The 24,354-nt window shown below is 33.9% G+C and overlaps 1 protein-coding gene and 1 pseudogene across 4 annotated transcripts; both read right to left on the bottom strand.

Annotated features, from left to right (window-relative positions):
* Positions 1-3,341: 3,341 nt before the first annotated feature.
* On the bottom strand, positions 3,342-11,193 carry LOC105167810 (N(6)-adenosine-methyltransferase MT-A70-like). 4 transcript variants are annotated; one of them, XM_011087623.3, is made up of 8 exons: positions 10,947-11,193; positions 9,145-10,283; positions 8,806-8,904; positions 8,522-8,605; positions 8,079-8,434; positions 7,440-7,656; positions 6,129-6,208; positions 3,342-3,912 (listed from the first exon to the last, which is right to left on the bottom strand). In XM_011087623.3, exons 2-8 carry the CDS (start codon positions 10,234-10,236, stop codon positions 3,633-3,635), a joined length of 2,208 nt encoding a protein of 735 aa, XP_011085925.2. In that variant the 5' UTR covers positions 10,237-10,283; positions 10,947-11,193; the 3' UTR covers positions 3,342-3,632. The 4 variants fall into 4 exon arrangements, with proteins under 4 accessions (XP_011085925.2, XP_088739981.1, XP_011085924.2 ...); XM_088883855.1 differs by having other exon boundaries at positions 9,145-10,361; positions 10,907-11,192; XM_011087622.3 differs by having other exon boundaries at positions 10,907-11,192.
* Positions 11,194-21,408: 10,215 nt separating this feature from the next.
* LOC148787200 (N(6)-adenosine-methyltransferase MT-A70-like pseudogene) lies at positions 21,409-22,968 on the bottom strand (annotated as a pseudogene).
* Between the last annotated feature and the right edge of the window lie 1,386 nt (positions 22,969-24,354).

Raw genomic sequence — 24,354 nt, 5'->3', positions numbered from 1 at the left:
TGGCATAAGACGAATATCCCCTCGTTGTTTGAAAAATTACATACACCCCATCATATGAAAAATAACTATGTAGTCCCTAGATGGTAAAATGGACATTACTATTTTACTCTGGTTGTTTTCTCTAAACATAAAAAAATATTTAAAAAATATAAAAAAATTGAGGGTATGTGAAATAAATAACTTATAGGGAATACTAATTCATAAAAATATTTTAAAAAATAATAAAATATATATAAAATTATAATTTATAATTCAAAATGGCATTTTGGTAAATTTATTATAAAAGTTGGATGAAAAGATAACGGAAATAGGCTAGTTGTAGACGGACGTTAAAATCAATGGGGTATTTGTAATTTTTCAAACAACGAGGTGGTACTTGTAATTTTGCTCAACCTCAAGGGAGGTGGTTGTAATTTATCCTATTTTAAAATATTAAAAATATTAATTTAGGCAGAGTAAAATTTAAAATGATTAGCATTAAAATAATATATAAAGTCCTATTATAAACTTCAAAAATTAAATATATAGATATATAAGAAAGAATAAGTATCATGAAATTTTAAATAAAAATTATCAATCCAATTAATTTAGAAATACTTTTGAATAATTTAAAGTAGGTGACTTTTAACTAATTGATTTTAGAAAAGAATACATTTTTTATCGCATATGTTAGAGTCTTTTTTAATTTAATCCTATTTGTTATGATTTTTTCATATTGCATCTCATAAGTTGAAAGTTTCTCAATTTTAGTCCTCACGTATATTTTTCGGCCAATTATTAGAGGAGTGGTTAGCATTGTTCGTCCATTTTTTCATTAATCATTTGGGCCTTTTCAATTTAGTTCCATTTATTGCCATTTTCTCACATTACATCCCATAAGTTGAAACCTTTATTAATGTTTTATTAGCATTTTTTGTACATTTTATTTATATTTTTCGTTAATTATTGGATAAAAAATGCACGTGAGAACTAATATTGAGAAAAATTTTCAATTTATGAGATGCAGTTTTCTCATAAAATCATTACAAAAGGGACTAAATCGAAAAAAGCTCTAACATATGCGACCAAAATACGATTTTCCCTTGAATTTATTTTAATATGAATAGTAGAAATTTATTTTGAAATTGTACTTGAATTCACATACTTTTGATTTTTATCATAGTATAATACAAGTAAAATAATACTAATAAGTGCAACTTATCTTTAAATATAAATACTGAGAATTTCTTACGCGTTTATTTTTATTGTGAGAAAACATTCGTACACTCAATGGGGTATTCGTCTAGATTTTGATACTTCCATTATATATATTAGTAATCATTACATAACTGTATCAATATTATCCCATACTAACATATCACACAATATATATTAACAATCATTACAAAATTTCACTCCTTATTATTAAAATATATTACTTTTCAATTTCTTATCAAGGAAACAAATAACCCAACATAATAAGCATAATATAAGTTGACTATTTTTCCCTTGGAATATACATTCAAATGAATTATCCCAATCACATTGTATCATGAGAGTATCGTGTATAGAAAAGTTTTAATTTAAAATATGAACCAATTACACTGCAAATATAATATATTTGTCATGTAATTGATTTTACAATTTACGAAGAGTGATCCATTATATGTCAAATATATTATATTTATTGTATGATCTGTGGCATTTTGACCGAACCTGATTTAAATAAAATCTTTTTTGTTGTACATATGTACAAATTTGAGTTCTTAAATCTATAACAAATCATCATTCTATGAATCTAATTTTTCCTGCTTGTAGTGGCACTAACTCAAAGTTGACAACTTAGAAATTTAGGGATAAAAGTGAGGAAAAAGAAATCTAAGCTTATCATTTTACCCTCAATTATAATATGATCAGAGGGATCAATTTGAGACAAAGATAAAGCTTAGAGATGTTAAAGTCAAGAAATTAACTTGAAAAATTAAAGTGTAACTAAATAAAAACTTAAGGAATAAACTATAAGAAAATGAATTACTAGGGCATAGTAAAATTTAAAATGAATAACATATGAGTAACATCTAAATACTAATCCAAACTTTTAAAAAATAAAATTATAATATAGAATAAATATCCTCAATTTTATTAAATTAAAAATATTGTTGAAAAATTAAAATCAAGTGGGTTTCGGCTAATTAATTTTATTTTAATATTAATATTATATAATTATTTTTAGATTATAAATTTTTTCCATAATATAATGGACGTATCATGTTGCAAATACTAATAAGTGTAACTTATGATTAAATATAAAGTAGTGAGAATATCCAAAAAATTTATTCTTATCATGAGAAAACATTCATACTTTTATCTCAGTACATTTTCTTATTGTACCCTTACTATATTTATATTGTTGATCTTTTATTAAATGAAACTTCTTATTAAAATAATCCAAATTGAGTTTTGACTAATTATTTTTATTTTACTATTGAACTTTTGAATGTCATTATTTTTATTTTTATATTAATTGATTTGGTACAAGGTAATGAAATATAATTATCAGCGAATACGAAATATAAAATTTTAATTTTGAGAAATACTTTTTATTTAATAGCTCCAATTAAATTTACAAGTAAATGAATTCCGTATCAATTAAAATAATTATTATTAATTCATTTTGAAAATATAATTATATAATACTAATATTTCAACGACAAACACATAAATAATATCATAAACTAACTATAGATAATATATTTACTATTAAAAATATATTTGTACCCGTGCATCGCGCTCCAATAAAAGTATTACATTCTGTAAAATTCGTGGAACCAATCAAGTAGACTTTACAAAATTATATTTTGAATCAAATTGCAATCGAGACATTTATGAGGGTACAGATCAAGTGATGCACCAAGGGTAAAACAAGACAAGGCTAGAAGAAGGTGGTAATTTACCCTATATTTGGATGAAATGATTTGGAAAAATATTTTCTAATAACTCAGACATCAAATAAGTTTGACATTCATTACAAAATAAAATTCAAAAAGACAAAAATTTGATACCATCTGTAACATGAAATTTACCATGTTCAAAAGATTTATTATTATGAATCTGAATTTCGTCACTCCAACATTATCAATCTAAATACAGTCCCAACTTCTACACTGTACATGATGTGGAATACTCGAGACCGGTTGCCCCGATACGCCACTGAGAATTTTGCCAATATGATTGGTAATTTTAGCGGATACCTGCTGCTGCATGCACCATTGTTTAGGAGGGCAAGCTGTACTTTACCCTAAAGCTCGACGGCAGATGAACCATACCACAGAAGAAAATACATCAGCCATCAACAAGTACTGTTACTTGGAAAAATTAATTGGAGCAGGCAAATAATTCCCAGGAGTTGCGATGACAGATTATCAGCCTCCACCTGATGAAAGTTAATATGTATTCTACAAGTTTTTTTCCTTTCCTTACAGGGTATAACAGTTAATCTTTTGAGAAACATTAACATAAGAACTGCTCACTAATCATTCAGCCAATAAAGGCAGCTATCTAAGTAAGACAAAAACTTGGCTCGGAATTCAATCATGTAAGAGATTGGAAGCAAAGAGGGAATCAGTTCTCAAACATATAATTAGATACTGGATTTAGTTTGTCATGTCTCCATCAACGCTCATTGCTTTTGCATTTAAAGTATATGGTACTGCTGGACCTGTGGGCTCTGCGAACTGGGGTCCAGAGGACTTGGGTTCGCCTTCAACAAATGGATTTCTTGATGGAGGAGCTGGGCGGTCCACTTCCATAGCAGCTGTCCTTGGCGGTGACGAGGGCTGCACATCATCATCAGGGTAGGCTGCCTTAAATCTTGCTCGTAGCCCTTCATCTACCAACCGTACTCCTTGCAACTGATTACCAAGTGATAACCACCTGACAACCAAGACTGATCTTTTGAGAAGCTACATATAAAGGAAATAATTTAAACTTAAAGCTCCAGTGAAGCTTGTAACCACGCCTATTTGAAGATCACTTTTTTGAGAAAGCCTCCAACGTATCCTTCTTAGATATATCTCAATTCACATGTGTGTATCACATAGGAATCAAACAGGAGATAGAGCCAAGAAAGAGTGGACAGAAGCAGTGGTGATAAACACTTTCCAACAGTTGAAGTGCCAATGAATATTTAGCAAAAGAAATATATCAATAAATGGACTTCTGGTAAGTGACACGGAAGAAATGAATGTGAAAAAAGAAGGAAGAGAATGGGATTTCCAAATAAGACCATGTTACTGGACTCTAGGGTGATATGCATAAGTTTGTCAGACATAACATGCCTATTGATCCAACAAAATAAGTATGGAGACAACTGAATCACACATGGGCAAGTTGTCAAGTATGAGCACCAGTACAGCAAACGGATCAACAAAATGCCTAAGTTCGTACTTCTGCTAAGATGTAATTAATTTTAGAAGACCAGCTTTACTTTTCCCTTTGCATATTTCCCTTAACCAAATTTAGAACAAACTGAATAATTATGATATAAAGCGAGTCAAACACCTAAGTCAATAACCACTATGACCAAATTCCAAGGCCTAGGTTTACAGTCAACCTGTCTAATGGGAGCCATACGTCAGGAGCCTGATTATAGTAGGTTTCCCATTGGTAGAAAAAGTTATGTTGATGGAAACAAATAGTCAAAAGAGCAGCAATATGTCCAGGCCCTCGAGATCAGGTCAGTTTATGCACAACAGAACAATACAGAACAAAATCAAGTTCACGGTAAACTAGATGTTTAAAGATATGAGGCTTAGGTTCTAGTAAAAATTTTGTTAAGCAAATATATAAAGTTCAGAATATTATGTCATTTTTTCAGTAGTTATTATCAAGTGATATTGATAGTAGCAACACCATGATTTTCCCTCCAAAGGGAGCTTTAGGGTTGAAGTTGAAAAGTCAAGGGCTCTGTTTGGAGCTATTTTCGAGGAGGTTTGGTTTATAAAAGCAAATTTGAGTTTGAGATATTTTGGGTAGTATATGGGAATATTAGTAATGCTTTGTACTGTTTTCTGATATTGCTGAAAAGTGCTAAAAATGGATGAAGATGTGTTTGATATTGCTTTCAGAATAGACAAAAGTCGCAATATATGCCAAACCATGTTGCAGTAGTGCATATGTGATTGTAATTATATATAATATACAGATTATCATCACGAGAACTAGAAGCCTAAGCTTAGCTCCCAAACATTTAGTCATTAAGAACCAAACAACGTATTTTTTCTCAAGATAAAGTCAATTAGCAAATTGAGCTGTCACTTGCAGAGCAATGTGGTGTTCATGCCCTTGTTTCTGTAGAGTTAGCTAGATCAGTTTATAGGCGTATATCTTCATCTTGTTTCAAATCTTCGATCACCATAACACATGGATTCCTGCTCCAGTAAATATAACCCAGATATTGACTCGGATAGCTAATTGGGATTGGTGGGGACTTTCAACACGGTAAATTCGGGTTTTTGCCAATAGGAATTGATTACGTTAATACACGTCTAAACGAAACTACACCCCTTTAATAATATAATTTTGGGGAAGGAAAGGAGAGCTAGACGACATTTCTCAACCCAGTAGAAATACACAAGTAGGTTTTACCAGAAAGCAAATTTTAACATCTCTCAAGCCGCTTTGGCTCTACCTCCAATTTCCTGTTCTCCACTATTCTATAGTACCCTCGCAAACTGATTCGATTGTAACAGTTAATAAATCTGGAATGAACTCAGTTTGTTTGACTGTTTGTTTGTCATTTAAGATTATTCCCATACTGAAGACCTGCTGATTGAGTTTGTAGATAAGATATGAAGGAAAGAACAAAGGACATCAACATAACTTGTGATTTTCCCTTAATATATATGTAAGCTTTGAGGTGTCCAAGCCCATAATTCGTCAACCCCCATGATGATACACTATATAAATCCTTTCAAATCCTAAAGAACAACTCTCTTGGTCAGAGTAATTAGTAAAATCGTATTCCGGTAATTTTCAAAAGGCATAGAAATCAAGTTCAGATTAATAAACAGTTTAACGACCTTTAGTTATCTTCACTAAACAAATACTTCCCATAGTTGGAGCTTGGAAGAGTAATCAAGAGAGCATACCCAGCCTGTACGTTGTGCATCCTTGCAAATAACTCCAGCTTTCTTGTCCTGGGACTTATCCTTTCCAGCATGGGATACATCTATAACACATCAAGCAAGTGTTAGGCACAAATGTATTCGGAAAACCCAGTATACTCTAAATTGGAGAACTATGACAAAAGGGTACTTTAACTGATCGCTCTGGAAAATAGGCAGTTCAAACCCCCACCCAAAGTCAAATAATATCAAGTTAGTTTGTTGTACTCAGGCGATGAATGGTTTAAATACCGTTTTCAGTGTTGGGATTGAGAGAATGCTCACAAGCATTTTATAACAGGTTATGTAAATTTTCAATTAACAGAAGCCAATTCCCCTTCTTACATCAAGGATGTGAATAACTAGAAAAAAAGAGTACCAAGCTTTTCCTTCATTTTCTATTTCAACTTTTTCCCTACTCTTGTTTTTTGACTAGTTCATTTTTGGTGATTTTTCGATTGTCATCATGTTGTCTTGCTCCAATCAAGAAGGCAAATTCCACCTGTTTAGTAAGACATGATCCTTTGCTATAAAACCTTATTACCTAATTTAATTTCGTAAAAATTTTGGAAATTGAAAAAAGGATTCAAAAAATAAGATTAATGCAATTAAAAAGGAGGAACCAAGTTCTTCTGTGGCTTTGATACAACCTATGAGTTGAAAATTAAAAATGAAAATAACAAAATTTGTTTATGTCAGCACATATCCAATGGGTGTATTTTACATTCAAATGATGCTGAATTTATTCTGACGTGGATGAGTACCTGTATATGTTTACATCTAATGTTGATATTCCACAATGAATATTAGACATGTTAAGTACATATAATATATCATATTATAACTAAAACCTTACTTCTTCAATAGATTTCTTTATATATGTATATACACACACGTATACTGTATGTAAACACCATAGCTTTAACATAGAACCTAAAATACAGAATTGTTCTAAGTATATCAACCATTTTCAGATATTTGATTATAAAGTAATAAAAGTGAAGGGGGTCAAATAGTACACATTAGCGCAATCCAGCGGACAGAAGGAAGTTAGGTTAGTTAAGGAGGTTAAGAGTGAGTGGTCAGTTAAGGAGGTTAAGAGTGTGACTTGAGGAATAGTTGATGGGATTTCATTCCAAAGGATGTTCCCGATCCATGTACTTTAAGAACTGGCGTATCAGCTCTATAAGAGGAAAGATACATATTAAGAAATAATCAAATGCAAGCAAAGAAATGTTGAGAGATGAGCTTCGTCAGTTCCCTAACTGTACTATGAATAGTAGCATGTCCACTAACCTCATCTGGTTTACGACTTGTTTCACGAACTTCGGCAACAATGACATCAGTGTCGATATTTCTATTTACTTCAGGATTACCCTTTACTCCAACAAGGCAATGCTCCTTGCTGTGGTTGAGCCAATGGCCAGTGCGACCTGTTCTGATGATTCGCTGAAGTTGATTGGTCTTCACCCAGATGATCTCCTCTACGCGCTTGTACCCCCAAAGTTCCAGACTGCTCAAGTGTAAAATTCGAACAAACCAGACATGAATTTACTCTCTATGCAAGAGAATAGAACAAGCAACAGCACCATTCTTTAATCACTGTGAATATGAACACTCCCACATCATGCAATAGTCTAACTATTCCAAAAATTTACATGATAGAGATCCTACTGCTTAAAGTTTTACATTAATGAATCTACTAATAAACACAGTGGCATAGATTTTATCAGACATCCATCAATTTTCAGCCAGATAACTTTTTCCTAGTAAAAGAAGCAGCTGGGGCTGCTTTGATGGTTGAAGGTAAATCATCCAGTAATCTAATTCTTGTTAAGTTAATAACATAGATCCTCCAACCAGTAGCATTAAGGCCATTCAGTAAAAAGTACATCATTTTAAGATAAAGAAGAATCAATATAAAAAGAGGCATACCATTCCCGTCCAAGTTCCATTGCACGTCCAGTAACCCAAAGAAATATCAGACCATCAGTTTGTAATGCAGGAACATTAAGAGTGCGCATCTCATCATCAGCCATAGTTCCATAAGGCAATTCCATATGAATATCCCAAGGAGGATCAGCCATTATAACTCCAAATTGCCCTAAAATATCCATTCGAAATGAACGTATGTCACAGTTAATCCATTGTGGCTCTCCAAGCTCTACTTCCGAGCAATAGTGAGCACTTTGAGGCTTCAATGGCTTGGGAGGGGGTAAAGTAGCTTGACCCATCATCATAGGTGATACGTCCGGAGTTGAATCCAGCTCATAATGGACATACTTGCATGTCTATCATCAACACAAGTATCAGTAATTTGGTTTCAACATGTAGCCAAATAAATCTCAATAGGAAATGAAATAACAATATAAGCGTACCTTCATGTGACGGCAGGTATCAAGAAATGAACAATCCCCCAAATTCACATCAGTATGTGCAGCAATTATACGCCGAAAATGAACCTAAATCAAGTGAAAGATTTAGTAGATACAATATAATCGAAGTCACTTCTAGAATCTTTGTAGTGAAAAGGGTTCCAGGGTATTCTATAATTTTATACTGAAAATAAACAAATGATTGACTTCATCTACAGTAATAAGAGAGATTTCCTCCAGATAAACCCCCTTCACCAATAGAGACAGAAAAATAGCTCTACACTCACCTTTTCACAAGCAATGAAGGAACCTGATTGACGTCGGCAATCTTCTTTTGTTAATGCGGAGCAGTATTCTTTCACTTGAGATCCACCTTTGCTTTTGAACTAATACAAAATCAGCAGAATTTATATTGATAGTTAGATTGATACCTGATAGACCAGCAACAAGTGGCTTCAAGAATGGCAAACAGTATGTATATGCTCCGTATAGAAAAGAAAATGCGGAAGATAAAGATCCCTCTCTATGCGCATTCTAGTTATCATAAACACGCTATGCAAGTGAATTAAGTAGAAATAAATGAAAAGCACAATTAAATAGATCACTTTCTTCAAACAAACACATACTTTAGCAGCGACAGCAGTTTCTTTAGCAGTAGGCCGGTGGATGAGGTCCAAAAGCTCCTCTCCCGTTTTTGACTTCTGCATTTCCTTAAAACTCTTCTTATTCAATAAAGCCTCAAGATCCTTCATATCATCCTCCTCCGTCCTCGGTTTTAACGCAAGGGCATTTCCTCCCACACCTTGCAGCCCACTGGGGGCCATTGGAGATGGCCTATGCATTGGGGGCGGCACCCCCACACCTCTTGGCACCCCTATCATCCCCATCCCTCTCGGCCCAACACCCCTTGGCCCCATCATCATTGGTCCTCCCATCCACATATCCTGCATTCCCCTCCCAACACCAAATCCACCTCCACCAAACATATTCTCCCCACTCTTTCCTGCTTCAGTTATCCTATTCCCATCATTGGAGTTCCCCTCATTCAACTGCTTAGTTTCAGGCAACTCTTTCAAAAGCCTAGTCCTATCAATGTTCATAACTATCACTCTTGACTTCCCACTCACAACAAACTCCTCCAAGTCCACTCCACCATTATCCTCCACCATGGACCTTAGCGCCATCTCCACTGCAAGGATTGCCCCCGACTCCCCACCCAACTCCCTCAGTGCTGCCCTCTCAGCCACCGTAGCTGATGAATCATTCTCCAATTTCCTCAACACTGTCGAGGAATCAATCGGATTAAACGGCACCCTCTCTAACAAACAGACCGCCACCATCGACCTAACAACAGAAAGTGGGCCACCATTCTCCTCAACCAAAGCCCTCTCAGTCTCTCTAGGTGAAGGCCTCGAGAGAGCGGCAGAAGAAGAGACTTTGGAGTTCTCTAACGGAAATTTGGATACAAGGGCTTTGCTTAAATTGGGTTTGGATGGGAGAATTTGAGCGAGGGGGGTAAAAGGTTTGTCGTTAATACCGGAAATAGCTTTAAGAGAGAGGTCGAGAGAGGAAACGAGGTCCGGGACCAGGGATTGGAGGGAGGCAATGAGGTCTACCTGCGTCGTGTGGAGGGTATCCATACGGGATTCAAGCTGCCGCCTCATCTCCTTTATTGCTGAAATTGAATCTTCATTCTCTTCTAAACCTTGACCCTCCATCCCTTGTTACTTCTTTCAACTTGCAATCTATAACAAGTGTTGTATTTCTGGACCATGAAAAAGATGTGCGTGTGAGGGTTCGTGGAGGTTTTGTGTATGTTTGCCTGAAATCGAAGACGGTAGAACTGAACAAGAAAAGAAAAGAGTGATTACTTACACAGCCCTCCCCTTCTAGTTATGGAAAATTACGAATTACCCCCATCTTATTATTATATTGCTCACATATGTTGATGCCCGTCCACTTCCAATAATTTTGTAAAAAAACATGCAATCAATCTCTTGTGATATTTCAGAGTAGGGGTGGCAACGAGTTGAACTCGACCATTTTTGTCGAGCTCGAGCTCGAGTCTGTGATTTCGAGCTCGAGATCAAGAATTTGTTCCAGAAAATTGTAGCAGAAAATTTGTTCCAGAAAATTTGAATAAAATTGCAGCAGAATGGAGGTGGGAAGGAGAGAAGAAAGAGATGAGAGGAAATTCAGAAATTTTACTTCTTCCTTACAACATTACAACCCTTTTACAAACAATTCTCAAAGCAAACAAAAGTGTAAGGAACTAAGGCTGGAAAGTAATCCAACAACAAGAATTAAACAAATCATAGTCCCCTAAAAACACACCCAAACCCAAGAAAAAGAAGAACAAGTAAAATGCAACAGAGAAAGAAGGATTGCCTTAAAGCCGTACTCGTCGCCGTCCTCGTTGCCGACTTACCGTTCTTGTTGCCGTGAGTTTGGGACTAGGGTTCTAAGAGATGGGTTTGGGGAAGAAATGAGAGGAGAAAGATGGAAGCCGTACTCGTTGCCGTCCTCGTCGCCGACCTGCCGTCCTTGTTGCCGTGAGCTTGGGGTTAGGATCTAAGAGATGGATTAAAGGAGAGAGGAGAAAGAATGGAGAAGAAACAGAAAGAGAGAAAGAAAGAGGAAGAAGAAACGAGAACAAGAGAGAGAGAGTGATGGGTTTTTGATTTTTGAATTTTTGTATTACTATTATTATTATTATTACTACTACTATTATTATTATTGTTATTATTATTATTATTATTATTATTATTTTAAATCATGAGATCATAAAATTTTTACATAGATATAGTTGAAATTAATAAATGTTCACAATCTATAAAATTTATATATTTATAAATGTTAGTATAACATTGATATAATTATCATCTTACATTGTTGAACAACATGGGTTAATCGGGCCATCAAAATTCAGATCAGACTATTAGATACGATAAAACTTATAAAAAAATACATTTGGTAAAGTTTTAGACTTATTGGATATACAGATGTCGAGATATCGTACTGAAAACATAAGAGTAATTATTCAAGACGGTGTACCGTTGAATCGGGCCATGTGATTTTAAATTATACCGTCTGATATGATCTAACGAACACAATCTTATATATATTTAAATTTCGTATGAATCAGGAGCCCGAGTTTTAAGATATCTAATTATTGATTAAAATTTTTAATCTCATTATATATATAATAAAATAATAATTAGAAGTTCAACCATCATCATCATCGTCGTCGTCGTCGTCGTCATCATCATTATTATTATTATTATTATTATTATTAGATTAATTAATAGAAATTACTAAATTTTGGCATAAATTTATAAATAATAAAAAATCATAAGTGAATTACTTATCAATTTAAAAAATATTTAATGTAATACAAATATATATTAAAATATAACATAAAGTTCTATATATCATATTAAATAATAATTGTAATTATAAAAAATATTATAATTTACTAAGTTGTTGATTAAATTTATTTTTGTATAAAGATTCAATGTATAAATAAAAGTACCATGATTTATTATTATCCAAAATAAAATATATGATACTGATTAATAATTATAATATATGGTCAATTTAGATTATAAAACTGATCAAACATTAATATAAAATTAAATATACAAAAAATTTAAAAATAAAAATATATATATATATAAAAATATTCACCAGCTCGAACAACTAAAAATGAGCTTGAGCTAGAGCTTAAAATCTCGCAAGCCGGCTCGACTCATATGCCACCCCTATTTCAGAGCGCTAAATTTATTGTGTTTGAAAAATTAAAATACAAAAAAATATAGTAAATAAAATATTTGGATTAAAATACTAAAATTAATTTGCCTACAAATGCCCCCCACCCCCCGTGAGACTCGTTCATAAATATATGCTTAAAATTTAATTTCAAAGTAAATAAGTCATGAAAATGTGAATCAATTTTATTAAGTCGCAATTATCATATATATCTATATCTATATCTATACCTATATCATATATAAAAGTACGAAAGTCTCGTTGTAAGAAAAGACATTTTTATCCTTATTTAAATAATCTTTTAAATAATAAATTCAAATTAGTTCTAGAAGATAAAATTCTCTCTAAAGAATTACTAAGAGTCCTAATTCTTCTAAACTACTTGGATATTAATAATAAATATATTCAACTAAAATAAATAAATAGACAAATACTATTTCTAATTAGTTTTTAGAAGCTACTTTTAAATATTAAAAATATTAATTTAAGCACAGTAAAATATAAAATGAATAACATTAGAATAATATATAAAATACTGATATAAACTTCAACAACTATATATATATGGAAGAATAAATATCATGAAATTTAAATAAAAATTATCAATCTTATTAAATTAGAATTGCTTTTGAAAAATTTAAAATGGGTTACTTTAACTAATCTATTTTAGAAACAATTATATTAAATTTTCGTTCCATATGTTATTATCCTTTTTAATTTAGTCGTATTTATTATAATTTTCTCATATTGCATTCTGAAAGTTGAAAGTTTCTCAATTTTAGTTATCATGTGCATTTTTTGACCAATTATTAAAGGAGTCGTTAGCATTTTTCATTAATTATTGGGGCTTCTTCAATTTAGTCCTATTTGTTGCGATTTTCTCATACTGCATCCCATAAGTTGAAAACTTTCTTAACGTTACTTTAGCATTTTTTGTACACCAATTACATGACAAAACCCGATTTAAATAATTTTTTTTTTGTACATATATAAAAATTGGATTCTTAAATGTGAATGAATCATCATTCTATGAATCTAAACTTTTTCTGTTTGTAGTGGCACACTCCATGTCGACGACTTATAAATTTAGGGACAAAAGTGAGAAAAAAATCTAAACTTATCATTTTATCCGCAATTATAACATAATTACAAGGATCAATTTGAGACAAAACTAAATTTTCGAGATGTTATCGTCAAAAAATGAACTTGAGAAATACAAGTTATTCTAAATAAAAATTTAAGAAATCAACTATAATATTAATTCTAACAAAGAAGAAAAATATATGGTACTTCTAATTCCTCTAAACTACTTAGAAGATGAATGATATATCTAACTAAAAGATAAATAAACTAATAATATTTTAACACGCTTAATTTGCTAGGAAAGATTTTAAATATTTATTTTAAAAAAAAGAATTACTAGGGCAGAAATTTTAAAATGAATAGTATATGAGTAACATGTAGATACTAATTCAAACTTCAAAAAATAAAAATATAATAATATAAAGTAAATATCCTCAATTTTATCAAATTAAAAGTATTGTTGAAAATTTAAAACAAGTGTCTTCCAACTAAGTAATTTTATCTTAATATTAGTATTAGATAATTATTTTTAGATTGTAATTTTTTTCATAATGTAACCGGCATGCATGCAAGGTGTTTGTGTTGATGGCTCAATGAATCTTTTTTGTTGAATTTCTTTGGTTTGGGTTAAAGCATTAATTTGTGATGACTCACTTGTTAATCTTATAATTTATATTTTTAGAAAAATGCAAGCAATCTCTTTGTAATATCGTAAATGAGCAAAATATCCCCTTATAAAAAAATATATAGCGATTTACCTCTCTATATTTTTTAATATACAACAATTTACCCCCCTATAATTTTTAAAATGAAGCAATTCACTGGTAAATGGTTTCATTTTAAAAAGTTCAGCGGAGTAAATTGCTATAATTTTTTCATAGGGGGTAATATGCTTATTTTCAATATAAATTGCTATTCACCCCTTTATATTAAGTGAGGAAAATTTAAATTAGAAGGTGGCATTCTTTATCCTATACGAATTATTTTTCACAATTTAATTCTGTAATGTTTAATTGAATCATATATAAGTTACATGCAATTTTTTCCTTCAAATTGACCAAAAAATTTAAAAGTAAAATTACCAAAATTTTAAAATTACATGACTAAAATACGAAAATTCATTTATTCAAGAAAAAAAATACGACACTCTTAAATTACATGATTGAAATTATAATTTTTTTCATATTAAGTTTAAAACCTCTATAGCAATTAATTTGGTGTGGTAAATGTGAAAATTTTAAAATACTTTTACACTCTTAACGATTTACTAACACCAATTCGGTGTGAACAAATGTAGAATTCCTAAATATTTCACTTCTTACTGTATCTCTACATTTTCTAACTTCCATAGTCTTATAAATGTTTACGCTACTTTGCGATATGCATGAAATGTGCCCCATTTGCATGGATGGAGGTCTCTGAAGCAGTTAAAACACTTTCTCATAATGGTTGTTTGTTGAAGCAACTGAATACTCACAAAAAAAAAAGTATTTAATTTAGATGAAAATTTGGGACGGTAAAAAACGATCGCAAAATTCATCTCAAATTCGACAGTTTTGTAAGGAATTTTATTATTTTTTGATGGATACTTTCGATCGACTGATGAGTTGCACAATCCATTTAAAAAAAAAATAAGTGGTCGCAAATTTCATTTAAAAATAGGATGTGAAAGTATATCCGTCACTAGTTGTTTGAAAATTAGTCGGAAATTGTTTTTTTTGAAATCTTCAGATGGAATTTCTCACAACATGTCGACCCAAGGAAATTTCATATAGAAATTTTCTCAATTTGACAGTTTTTTGCAACAGTAATTAGGCGCAAAAAAAGAATTTTCGATGGCTTGGCGTCGGAAAATTCATTCCAAAATATAATTTGGGGTGGATTTTCTGACACCAAATGATGATCACAAACTACAACAATTATTTTGAAGCCGAATTTGTGATTGAAGTATCATAAAGGCAGTTCCAAAATTATTCAGATGGGCGGGAGAAGGAAAAAGAAGGTGGGTTTTAAATTTTAAATAAATTCAAAAATTTTGTCCAAAATTTTATTTCTTAGAGGGATTTTTTAAAAAATTTCGAAACTTTTGTGACCGTGAGGATACTAATCCCAAAATGACGCCTGTATTCATCCCAAAAGAATAGCCGAATTTTGCAGATACGATATATTTACATCGGCAAATTGGATTTGCCTAAAATTTAAAGCAAAGTAATATAGAATCAAGATTGTTCAGTCGAATTTCAAATTGGATGGTTCAATTGAATAATGCAGTGTAACGATAATTGATTGTAAGTAGTAACATTCAATTTTTGTATTTTTTTTATAAAAGTATGAAAAAAGAAATATTATTTTGTATATGCCATTCAATTGTATTGTAATAACAGTTTAATTCTCAATGATGAATAATTAGGGGTGCAAACATAGTTTCTTTTAATATTTAAAATAATTAATAAAATATTTACCGACCATTTTTGGAACGAAATTCTAATGAACTTAGAACAGATTCACAATGTCCGTTGTAAAACAATTAGAAAATGTAGTTCGTGTTTGTTGCGAAAAAATAACATAATTTTTAAGATATATCTACATCGACAAATCAAAATTTGTGTGAAACTTAAAGAAAAATAATATGAGATCAAGATGATCATATCTAAAGTGAAATGATAATTGATTACAACATATATGTAAGCATAGTAACATTCAGTTGTATTTTTTTTTTATTTTGTATATATCATTCAACTATATTATAATATCAATGTATTATTCAATGAAAACTATTTAAGTATTCTAAGTATATATATATATATTTTTAAAAATAAATTACTTAAATATTTTTTGACTAATTTTACGATAAAATTAAACTTAATTTTTAAAATAATTTTTTCCTCCTAATTTTTGTATTTTTTTTCCTCTTTTCTTCTCGTGACTTTCTTTCTCTCTTCTTGTCTTTTCCTTCTCTCCTTCCTCTCTCTTCCTCTAATTCCCTCTTTCTCTCTTCTCCTCTTTTTTCGCCCGCCGCCGTCCGTACTTTCGAGGTTCTTGATGTCTTGATCTCGAAGATATTCATATGCGATAGTGCAAATTAGTGGCCTTGTTAAGTTCTTGAAGTTGATACCACAAAAGAAAAAACAAAATTTGGAGCAGATAAAATAATTTGGAATGACTTTTTGACCAGTTGAGGAATAGAATCAGGTCACTAGCGTCATAATCCTCTTGTTCAATTCTTTATTTTTGGAACGTCCAGGACCATTATAATAACTGTTCCAATCATTGTTTTACAAGTTGTGTTCCTACCATGGTGCCAAAAAACGAAATGCTAAAATATTGTATCACTGCATGGAATACTTTTGAAATCATTGGAATGACCTGCCAATGGAAGATGGATACCGTTCACCGTTCCAGAATGCGGTCCAAAGGCCCTTGAAATATAGGACAGTGAAAAAAATATTCCAAAATGAGGTACAACTTGAACGATTTCAGTGCTTAGAAATACTTGTATTACAATACCCGATCCTAAATATGGTATTAGTGTGAAATAGCTTGTGTTCCAAGTACAATTCCAACATGAGTTACAATTTGGCACGGCTTTAATAGATAGAGAATCTTTCTGTGGCACATCAACAGGAACCAAGTATATCCCCCTCAGCAAATGGTGAAACTGATGATAAAGATGAGAAGATAGCTTTGAGGATTATAGATTGAAAAAGACCATGATTGAGTGTCTAGTTATTGTTCCTATTTGTAATGAAAATTTAAGTTTCTAGATTCTATTAACTATACATTTTTTTTAAAAAAACTGTTGAAACGATTATGAACGTAAACAATATGATTATAGAAACCGTTCCAAATTGTATGGTATTTTGGTGAAATTTGCAATAGAAAAGGCTTTTTCAACATTACCATTCAATAGCAGTTCCACAAATAAATTAGATATTGCAATCCAAATAATTTTGGAATGGTTATGAATGTAAATAATATGATTATATAAATCGTTCCAAACTGTACGGTATTTTGGTGAAATTTACAATTGGAAAGCACTACAAAAAGTGCGGGATTTGTACTAGATTTAGGAATGATTTTTTCAATTTTTGCAACGGCCTGTTATTAGTTGAACTAATTTAAACCAGTATTTAGAATGATTGCACTTCCGTCCTTATAAACGGCGTTTTTAATAATTAGGAACGGTTGTGCATGGACCGTTCCAATTGTGGAACGGTATTTGTACCGCACTACAAAAAAGGAAAAGTGGGATTGATGCGGATTCACTACAAAAAAATATAGGATTTATAACGGCTTTTTAGAAAGGCCATAATACACAAGTGTTATAAAGGTAGAACCAATATGGACGGTTTTTTTTCCTTGTGTATTACAAAGGTTATTTCAAATGCAAAAATTATAACGGTTATAATTCACGGATAATGAGAGTGGTGGTTTGCGGATTGGGGCGGTGCTTGGTTTTATGGCCGTCGAGTTCTTGGTGTGATGGAAAAAGTTTACCATAGATGTCACACTGGTGAGAATTTGAGGGGTCGACGGTAGTGGGACTCGTGGTGGTCGTATCACTGGATTCATCCAGGGTCGTGCTTTTGCCGGCTACAGAACTGGAGGTTGTGATGGTTGCGGGATCAATGGGGTACGAAGGTTCTTGATCTTTCTTGGTATTAATCAACAGCAAATTGATTCCCCTCAATACTTAATGCGACAGAAGTGAAATCAACGTCAGTGGATGACGATGAAATGCAGAACCTATCGCCACTTTGAGCGAGCATGAGTAGGCACTCCTCCACAATCTCTTCCTCCTCTGACAAACAATCATCCATTATCTTGCCCCTAAGCTGATCAACATCATCAAAGAAGTGGCGGCAACAACGGTGGCAGTAGCGACGCTATGTGGGCAGCACGATCACTACTGGAGTAGGCATGACACTCATAGTCTCAGAACCCATATCATCAAAATCGAAAGACAATTACAACAATAATTTTGGTAAAAGCGTGAAGTGATTATGAGAGATTAGAAAGGGTTTATATAAATCCAAACTCCTAATCTATTTCAAATAAACAAAAACAATGTCATTTTCCTCTCCTCGTTCATAAAGCAGCCCCTAAAATAATTAACTATTTTTCATTAAAATGTACAAAAATAAAAATATCCATACTAAGCAATGTAATGTTGTAGAAAAGCATATATTATGTGGAATAATGCAATTAAACTGCATAAAAATATTTTATACTTGAGATTGATGTATGTTTACAACTTAACATACGTTTGTATGTTTGTAAATATTAGTATTACATTGATGTAACTATCATCTTACATTGTTGAACTGCATGGGTTAATTGGACTATCAAAATTCAAATTAAACCGTTATATTTGATCATACATACAAAAAAATACATTTGCCAAAATGTTTTGACTTATCGTGCATACGGGCGTCGAGATATCGTACTTTGAATATAGGAGTAATCATTTGAGATGGTGTATTGTTGAGTCAAGCCGTGATTTTAAAGCATACCATCTGATACGATCTAATGGACAAGAATTTTAATATATATTTAAATTTGGTGTGGTGCCCGAATTTTAAGATTTCGTACTTCCAAAATAAGTTTTGCAATTAGAACAATATTTGTAAGGTCGTTATACACGATTTTATATTTTTCTTAGTTGGACCGATTTTGGTATAGCTTTTATAAAGGCTATTTAATTCGAAATAATCTCCCTAAATTTTATGTTTTTGCTGCCAAAAGCATTCGGTGGACTGGTTTTTGTAACGGCCAATAAATTATGGTCGTTCCAATTATTGAGTTCCCCGCATCTTTTTTAGATGGCACCAAAAATTTACCGTTGTATTTTGTAAGGCCTATTGTTTACGATTTTGATTATTTTGGCCCTTCCAAATATTTTTTTGATAAAAAAATAATTTTTTTTATAAAAAATTTCAAATCTTAAATATTTCATTACAAAACATTAGATTATGAAGCCTTATATTCATCGTAGTCCTCGAAGTTATCTTTATCATCCTCGTCTTCTTCAATATCAGTTTTACTATATTGCGTCCTTGATGTACCTATACCCTACTATTGTGCAACCGAAAGATCAACAAAGATTTGTATACCATCAGGATCATGGAGGTCGTATGTCTGATTGTCCGGAGCAACTTTAAGGACTGGTATTACTTCCTTTGCTTAATATGCGATATCAATCTAACAAGACTCATCAATTACTCTTTGTTTTGCAAATAAACCATCCAATCCGCTTTGTCTCTTTTCATACTTGGGTACTTGTACTGCATGTTGTGTCAGTATACATGGTTTATCCTTTTGATACACCTTTTTGAAGTTTGTATCCACGAGGTGATAATTAGGGTGTACCTTCATACCTCTTAGTGGATCAATCAAACGGTACTTGAGCAAAACGACGTGCAAGGGAATACGTGAGTATGTCAATTGAATTATCTCTTCGATTATCCTATAGAAGTCATTGTCATCGTTTGTATACGATGAACTTTTCACACACCCCACATTCATGGTTAACTTGCCGAAGTTGTGATATTCTGTGTGAAAATTATATCCATTCACAAAGTACCAAGAGCACATTGTCACCTTTGACTGGAACTCCAATAATCACACTTTGAGAGCTCATTACCCGTGTAGTTCAATTCAGGATGACGAGAAGGATGTGGTTTGTGGTTTAGGCTAGTGGCTGGTTTTGTGGCTGCTGAATGCTTGGTTTGATGGACAAAGCTTACCACAAACGTTGAACTGGTGAGAATTTTTCGGGCCGATAGTCGTGGGACTAGTGGTGGTCGTATTACAGGATTCATCCACAGTCGTGCTTCTGTCAGCGGCAGAACTAGAGGCCATGATGGTGGCGGGATTGACGGAGTACGAGGGTTCTTGATCTTTCTTTGTATCAAAGGCGGCAGCAGAGTGGTTCCCCTCCATACTTCCAACAATAGAAGCATAATTGGCGTCAGTGGATGACGATGAAATGCAGAACCCGTTGCCGCTTCGAGCGAGCATGAGTAGGCGCTCCGCCACAATCTCATCAACCAAAGCACTCCGGCCACCATTCTCCTCAACCAAAACCCTCTCACTCTCTCTAGGTGAAGGCCTCGAGAGAGCGGTAGAACAAGAAACTTTGGAGTTCTCTAACGGAAATTTGGATACATGGGCTTTGCTTAAATTGAGTTTGGATGGGATAATTTGAGCAAGGGGGGTAAAAAGTTTGTCGTTAATACCAAAAATGACTTTAAGAGAGAGGTCGAGAGAGGAAACAAAGTCTGGGACCAAAGATTGGAGGGAGGCAATGAGGTCTAGCTGCGTCGTGTGGAGGGTATCCATACGGGATTCAAGCTGCTGCCTTATCTCCTTTATTGCTGAAATTGAATCTTCATTCCCTCCTAAACCTTGACCCTCCATCCCTTGTTAATTCTTTCAACTTGCAATCTCTAACAAGTGTTGTGTTTCTGGACCATGAAAAAGATGTGTGTGTGAGGGTTCGTGGAGGTTTTGTGTATGTTTACCTGAAATCAAAGATGGTAGAACTGAACAAGAAAAGAAAAGAGTGATTACTTATACAGCCCTCCCCTTCTAATTATGAAAAATTACGAATTACCCCCCTCCACTTCCAATAATTTTGGAAAAACATGCAATCAATCTCTTGTGATATTTCAGATTGTATTCGATGAACTTTTCACACGCCCCACAATTCATAGTTATCTTGCAGAAGTTGTGATATTCTGTGTGGAAATTATATCCATTCACAAAGTATAAAGAGCAAATTGCCACCTTTGACTGGAACTCCAATAATCACACTTTGGGAGCTCGTTACCCGTGTAGTTATCAGCAATTTGGTTTCAACATGTAGCCAAATAAATCTCAATAGGAAATGAAATAACAATATAAGTTTACCTTCATGTGACGGCAGGTATCAAGAAATGAACAATGCACCAAATTCACGTGAAAGATTTAGTAGATACAATATAATCGAAGTTACTTCTAGAATCTTTGTAGTGAAAAGGGTATGTATAAGAAACAAATCATCCAGGGTACTCTATAATTTTATACTGAAAATAAACAAATGATTGACTTCATCTACAGTAAAAAGAGAGATTTCCTCCAGATAAACCCCCTTCACCAATAGAGACAGAAAAATAACTCTACACTCACCTTTTCACAAGCAATGAAGACACGCGATTGATGTCGACAATCTTCTTTTGTTAATGCGGTGCAGTATTCTTTCACTTGAGATCCACCTTTGCTTCTGAACTAATACAAAATCAGCAGAATTTATAGTGATAGTTAGATTGATACCTGATAGACCAGCAACAATTGGCTTCAAGAAAGGGAAACAGTATGTATATGCTCCGTATAGACAAGAAAATGCGGAAGATAAAGATCCCTCTCTATGCGCATTCTAGTTATCATAAACACGCTATGCAAGTGAATTAAATAGAAATAAATGAAAAGCACAATAAAATAGATCACTTTCTTCAAACAAACACATACTTTAGCAGCGACAACAGTTTCTTTAGCAGTAGGCCGGTGGATGAGGTCCAAAAGCTCCTCTCTCGTTTTTGACTTCTGCATTTCCTTAAAACTCTTCTTATTCAATAAAGCCTCAAGATCCTTCATATCATCCTCCTCCATCCTTGGTTTTAACACAAGGTCATTTCCTCCCACACCTTGCAGCCCACTGGGGGCCATTGGAGATGGCCTATGCATTGGGGGCAGCACCCCCACACCTCTTGGCACCCCTATCATCCCCATCCCTCTCGGCCCAACACCCCTTGACCCCATCATCATTGGTCCTCCCACCCACATATCCTGCATTCCCCTCCCAACACCAAATCCTCCTCCACCAATCATATTCTCCCCACTCTTTCCTACTTTAGTTATCCTATTCCCATCATTGGAGTTCCCCTCATTCAACTGCTTAGTTTCCGACAACTCTTTTGAAAGCTTAGTTCTATCAATGTTCACAACTATCACTCTTGACTTCCCACTCACAACAAACTCCTCCAAGTCCACCGCACCATTATCCTCTGCCATGGACCTTAGCGCCATCTCCACTGCAAGGATTGCTCCCGACTCCCCACCCAACTCCCTCACTGCTGCCCTCTTAGCCACCGTAGCTTATGAATCATTCTCCAATTTCCTCAACACTGTCGAGGAATCAATCGGATTAAACGGCACCCTCTCTAACAAACAGACTGCCACCATCGACCTAACAATAGAAAGTAGGCCACCATTCTCCTCAACCAAAGCCCTCTCACTCTCTCTAGGTGAAGTCCTCGAGAGAGCGGCAGAAGAAGAGACTTTGGAGTTCTCTAACGAAAATTTGGATACATGGGATTTGCTTAAATTGTGTTTGGATGGGAGAATTTGAGCAAGGGGGTTAAAAGGTTTGTCGTTAATTTCAAAATGACTTTAAGAGAGAGGTCGAGAGAGGAAACGAGGTTTGGGACCAGGGATTGGAGGGAGGCAATGAGGTCTAGCGGTGTCGTGTGGAGAGTATCCATACAGGATTCAAGTTGCCGCCTCTTCTCCTTTATTGCTGAAATTGAATCTTCATTCCCTTCTAAACCTTGACATGCCATCCCTTTTTACTTCTTTCAACTTGCAATCTCTAATAAGTGTTGTATTTCTGGACCACGAAAAAGATGTGTGTGTGTTTGTGTGTGTGAGGGTTCGTGGAGGTTTTGTGTATGTTTGCCTGAAATCGAAGACGGTAGAACTGAACAAGAAAAGAAAAGAGTGATTACTTACACAGCCCTCCCCTTCTAGTTATGAAAAATTACGAATTACCCCCATCTTATTATTATATTGCTCACATATGTTGATGCCCGTCCACTTCCAATAATATTGTAAATCAATCTCTTGTGATATTTCAGACTGTATTCGATGAACTTTTCACACACCCCACAATTCATGGTTAACTCGCCGAAGTTGTGATATTCTGTGTGGAAATTATATCCATTCACAAAGTATAAAGAGCACATTGTCACATTTGACTGGAACTCCAATAATAACACTTTGGGAGCTCGTTACCCGTGTAGTTCAATTCGGGATGACGAGAAGGATGTGGTTTGTAGCTTAGGTCGGTGGTTGGTTTTGTGGCTGCAAAGTGCTTGGTGTGATGGACAAAGCTTACCAAAGACGTTGCGCTGGTGAGAACTTTTTGGGGCCGATAGTGGTGGTACTAGTGGTGATCGTATTACTTTCATCCATAATCGTGCTTCTATCAACGACAGAACAAGAGGCTATGATGGTGGCAGGATTGACGGAGTACGAGGGTTCTTGATCTTTCTTTGTATGAAATGCGACAATAGGGTGATTCCCCTCCATAATTCCAATAATAGAAGCATAATTGGCGTCAGTGGATGACGATGAAATGAAGAACCCGCTGCCCCTTCGAGCGAGCATGAGTAGGCACACCGCTACAATCTCTTCCTCTTATGACTCACAATTGTCCATTATCTTGCATGTTTGCTTCAGGCCATGAACTAACACCCCAAGGCCGATGAACATCGTCTAAGAAGCAGCGGTGACGATGACAGTGGTGGCAGCGTTGAGTGGAATCACCGTCCGAGTAGGCATGGCACTAATAGTCTCAGAACCTATATCATCAAAACTGAAAGAATTACAACACTAGTTTTGGTAAAAGTGTGAAGTCATCATGAGAGATTGGGAGAGGTTTATATAAACCAACTCCTAATCAAATCCTATTCCGATGCATGTTTAGTGATTCGGATTTTATCGTATTACGATAAAGCCATTACAAAAGGTATTTCAAATAAACAAAACGAAATTGTTTTGCTCTCCTCGTTCATAAAGTCGTCCCTGAAATGAGGTGAAAACAAGGATGTATCCTTATACCTCTCACAGGATCAACCGAACGGCACTTGAACAAAACGATGTGCATGTTCAGAGTAAGTGAGTAATCTTACTGAATTATCTCTTTGAGTATCCCATAGAAGTCAATG

The sequence above is a fragment of the Sesamum indicum genome, linkage group LG8 (genome assembly GCF_026168435.1).
Source record: "Sesamum indicum cultivar Baizhima isolate 11 linkage group LG8, ASM2616843v1, whole genome shotgun sequence".
Classification (NCBI taxonomy): domain Eukaryota; kingdom Viridiplantae; phylum Streptophyta; class Magnoliopsida; order Lamiales; family Pedaliaceae; genus Sesamum; species Sesamum indicum.
This window is presented reverse-complemented; position numbering and strand designations above follow the sequence as displayed.

What these genes read in the sequence shown, in the direction of transcription:
- LOC105167810 (XM_011087623.3), bottom strand. Translation starts at nt 10,236, where the DNA reads ATGGAGGGTCAAGGTTTAGAAGAGAATGAAGATTCAATTTCAGCAATA. An exon ending in AAACTGCTGTCGCTGCTAAA is followed by an intron (nt 8,905 to 9,144) that starts GTATGTGTTTGT and finishes ATTTTGTATTAG; the next exon opens with TTCAAAAGCAAAGGTGGATC. An exon ending in ATGGAACTTGGACGGGAATG is followed by an intron (nt 7,657 to 8,078) that starts GTATGCCTCTTT and finishes ACACTTGAGCAG; the next exon opens with TCTGGAACTTTGGGGGTACA.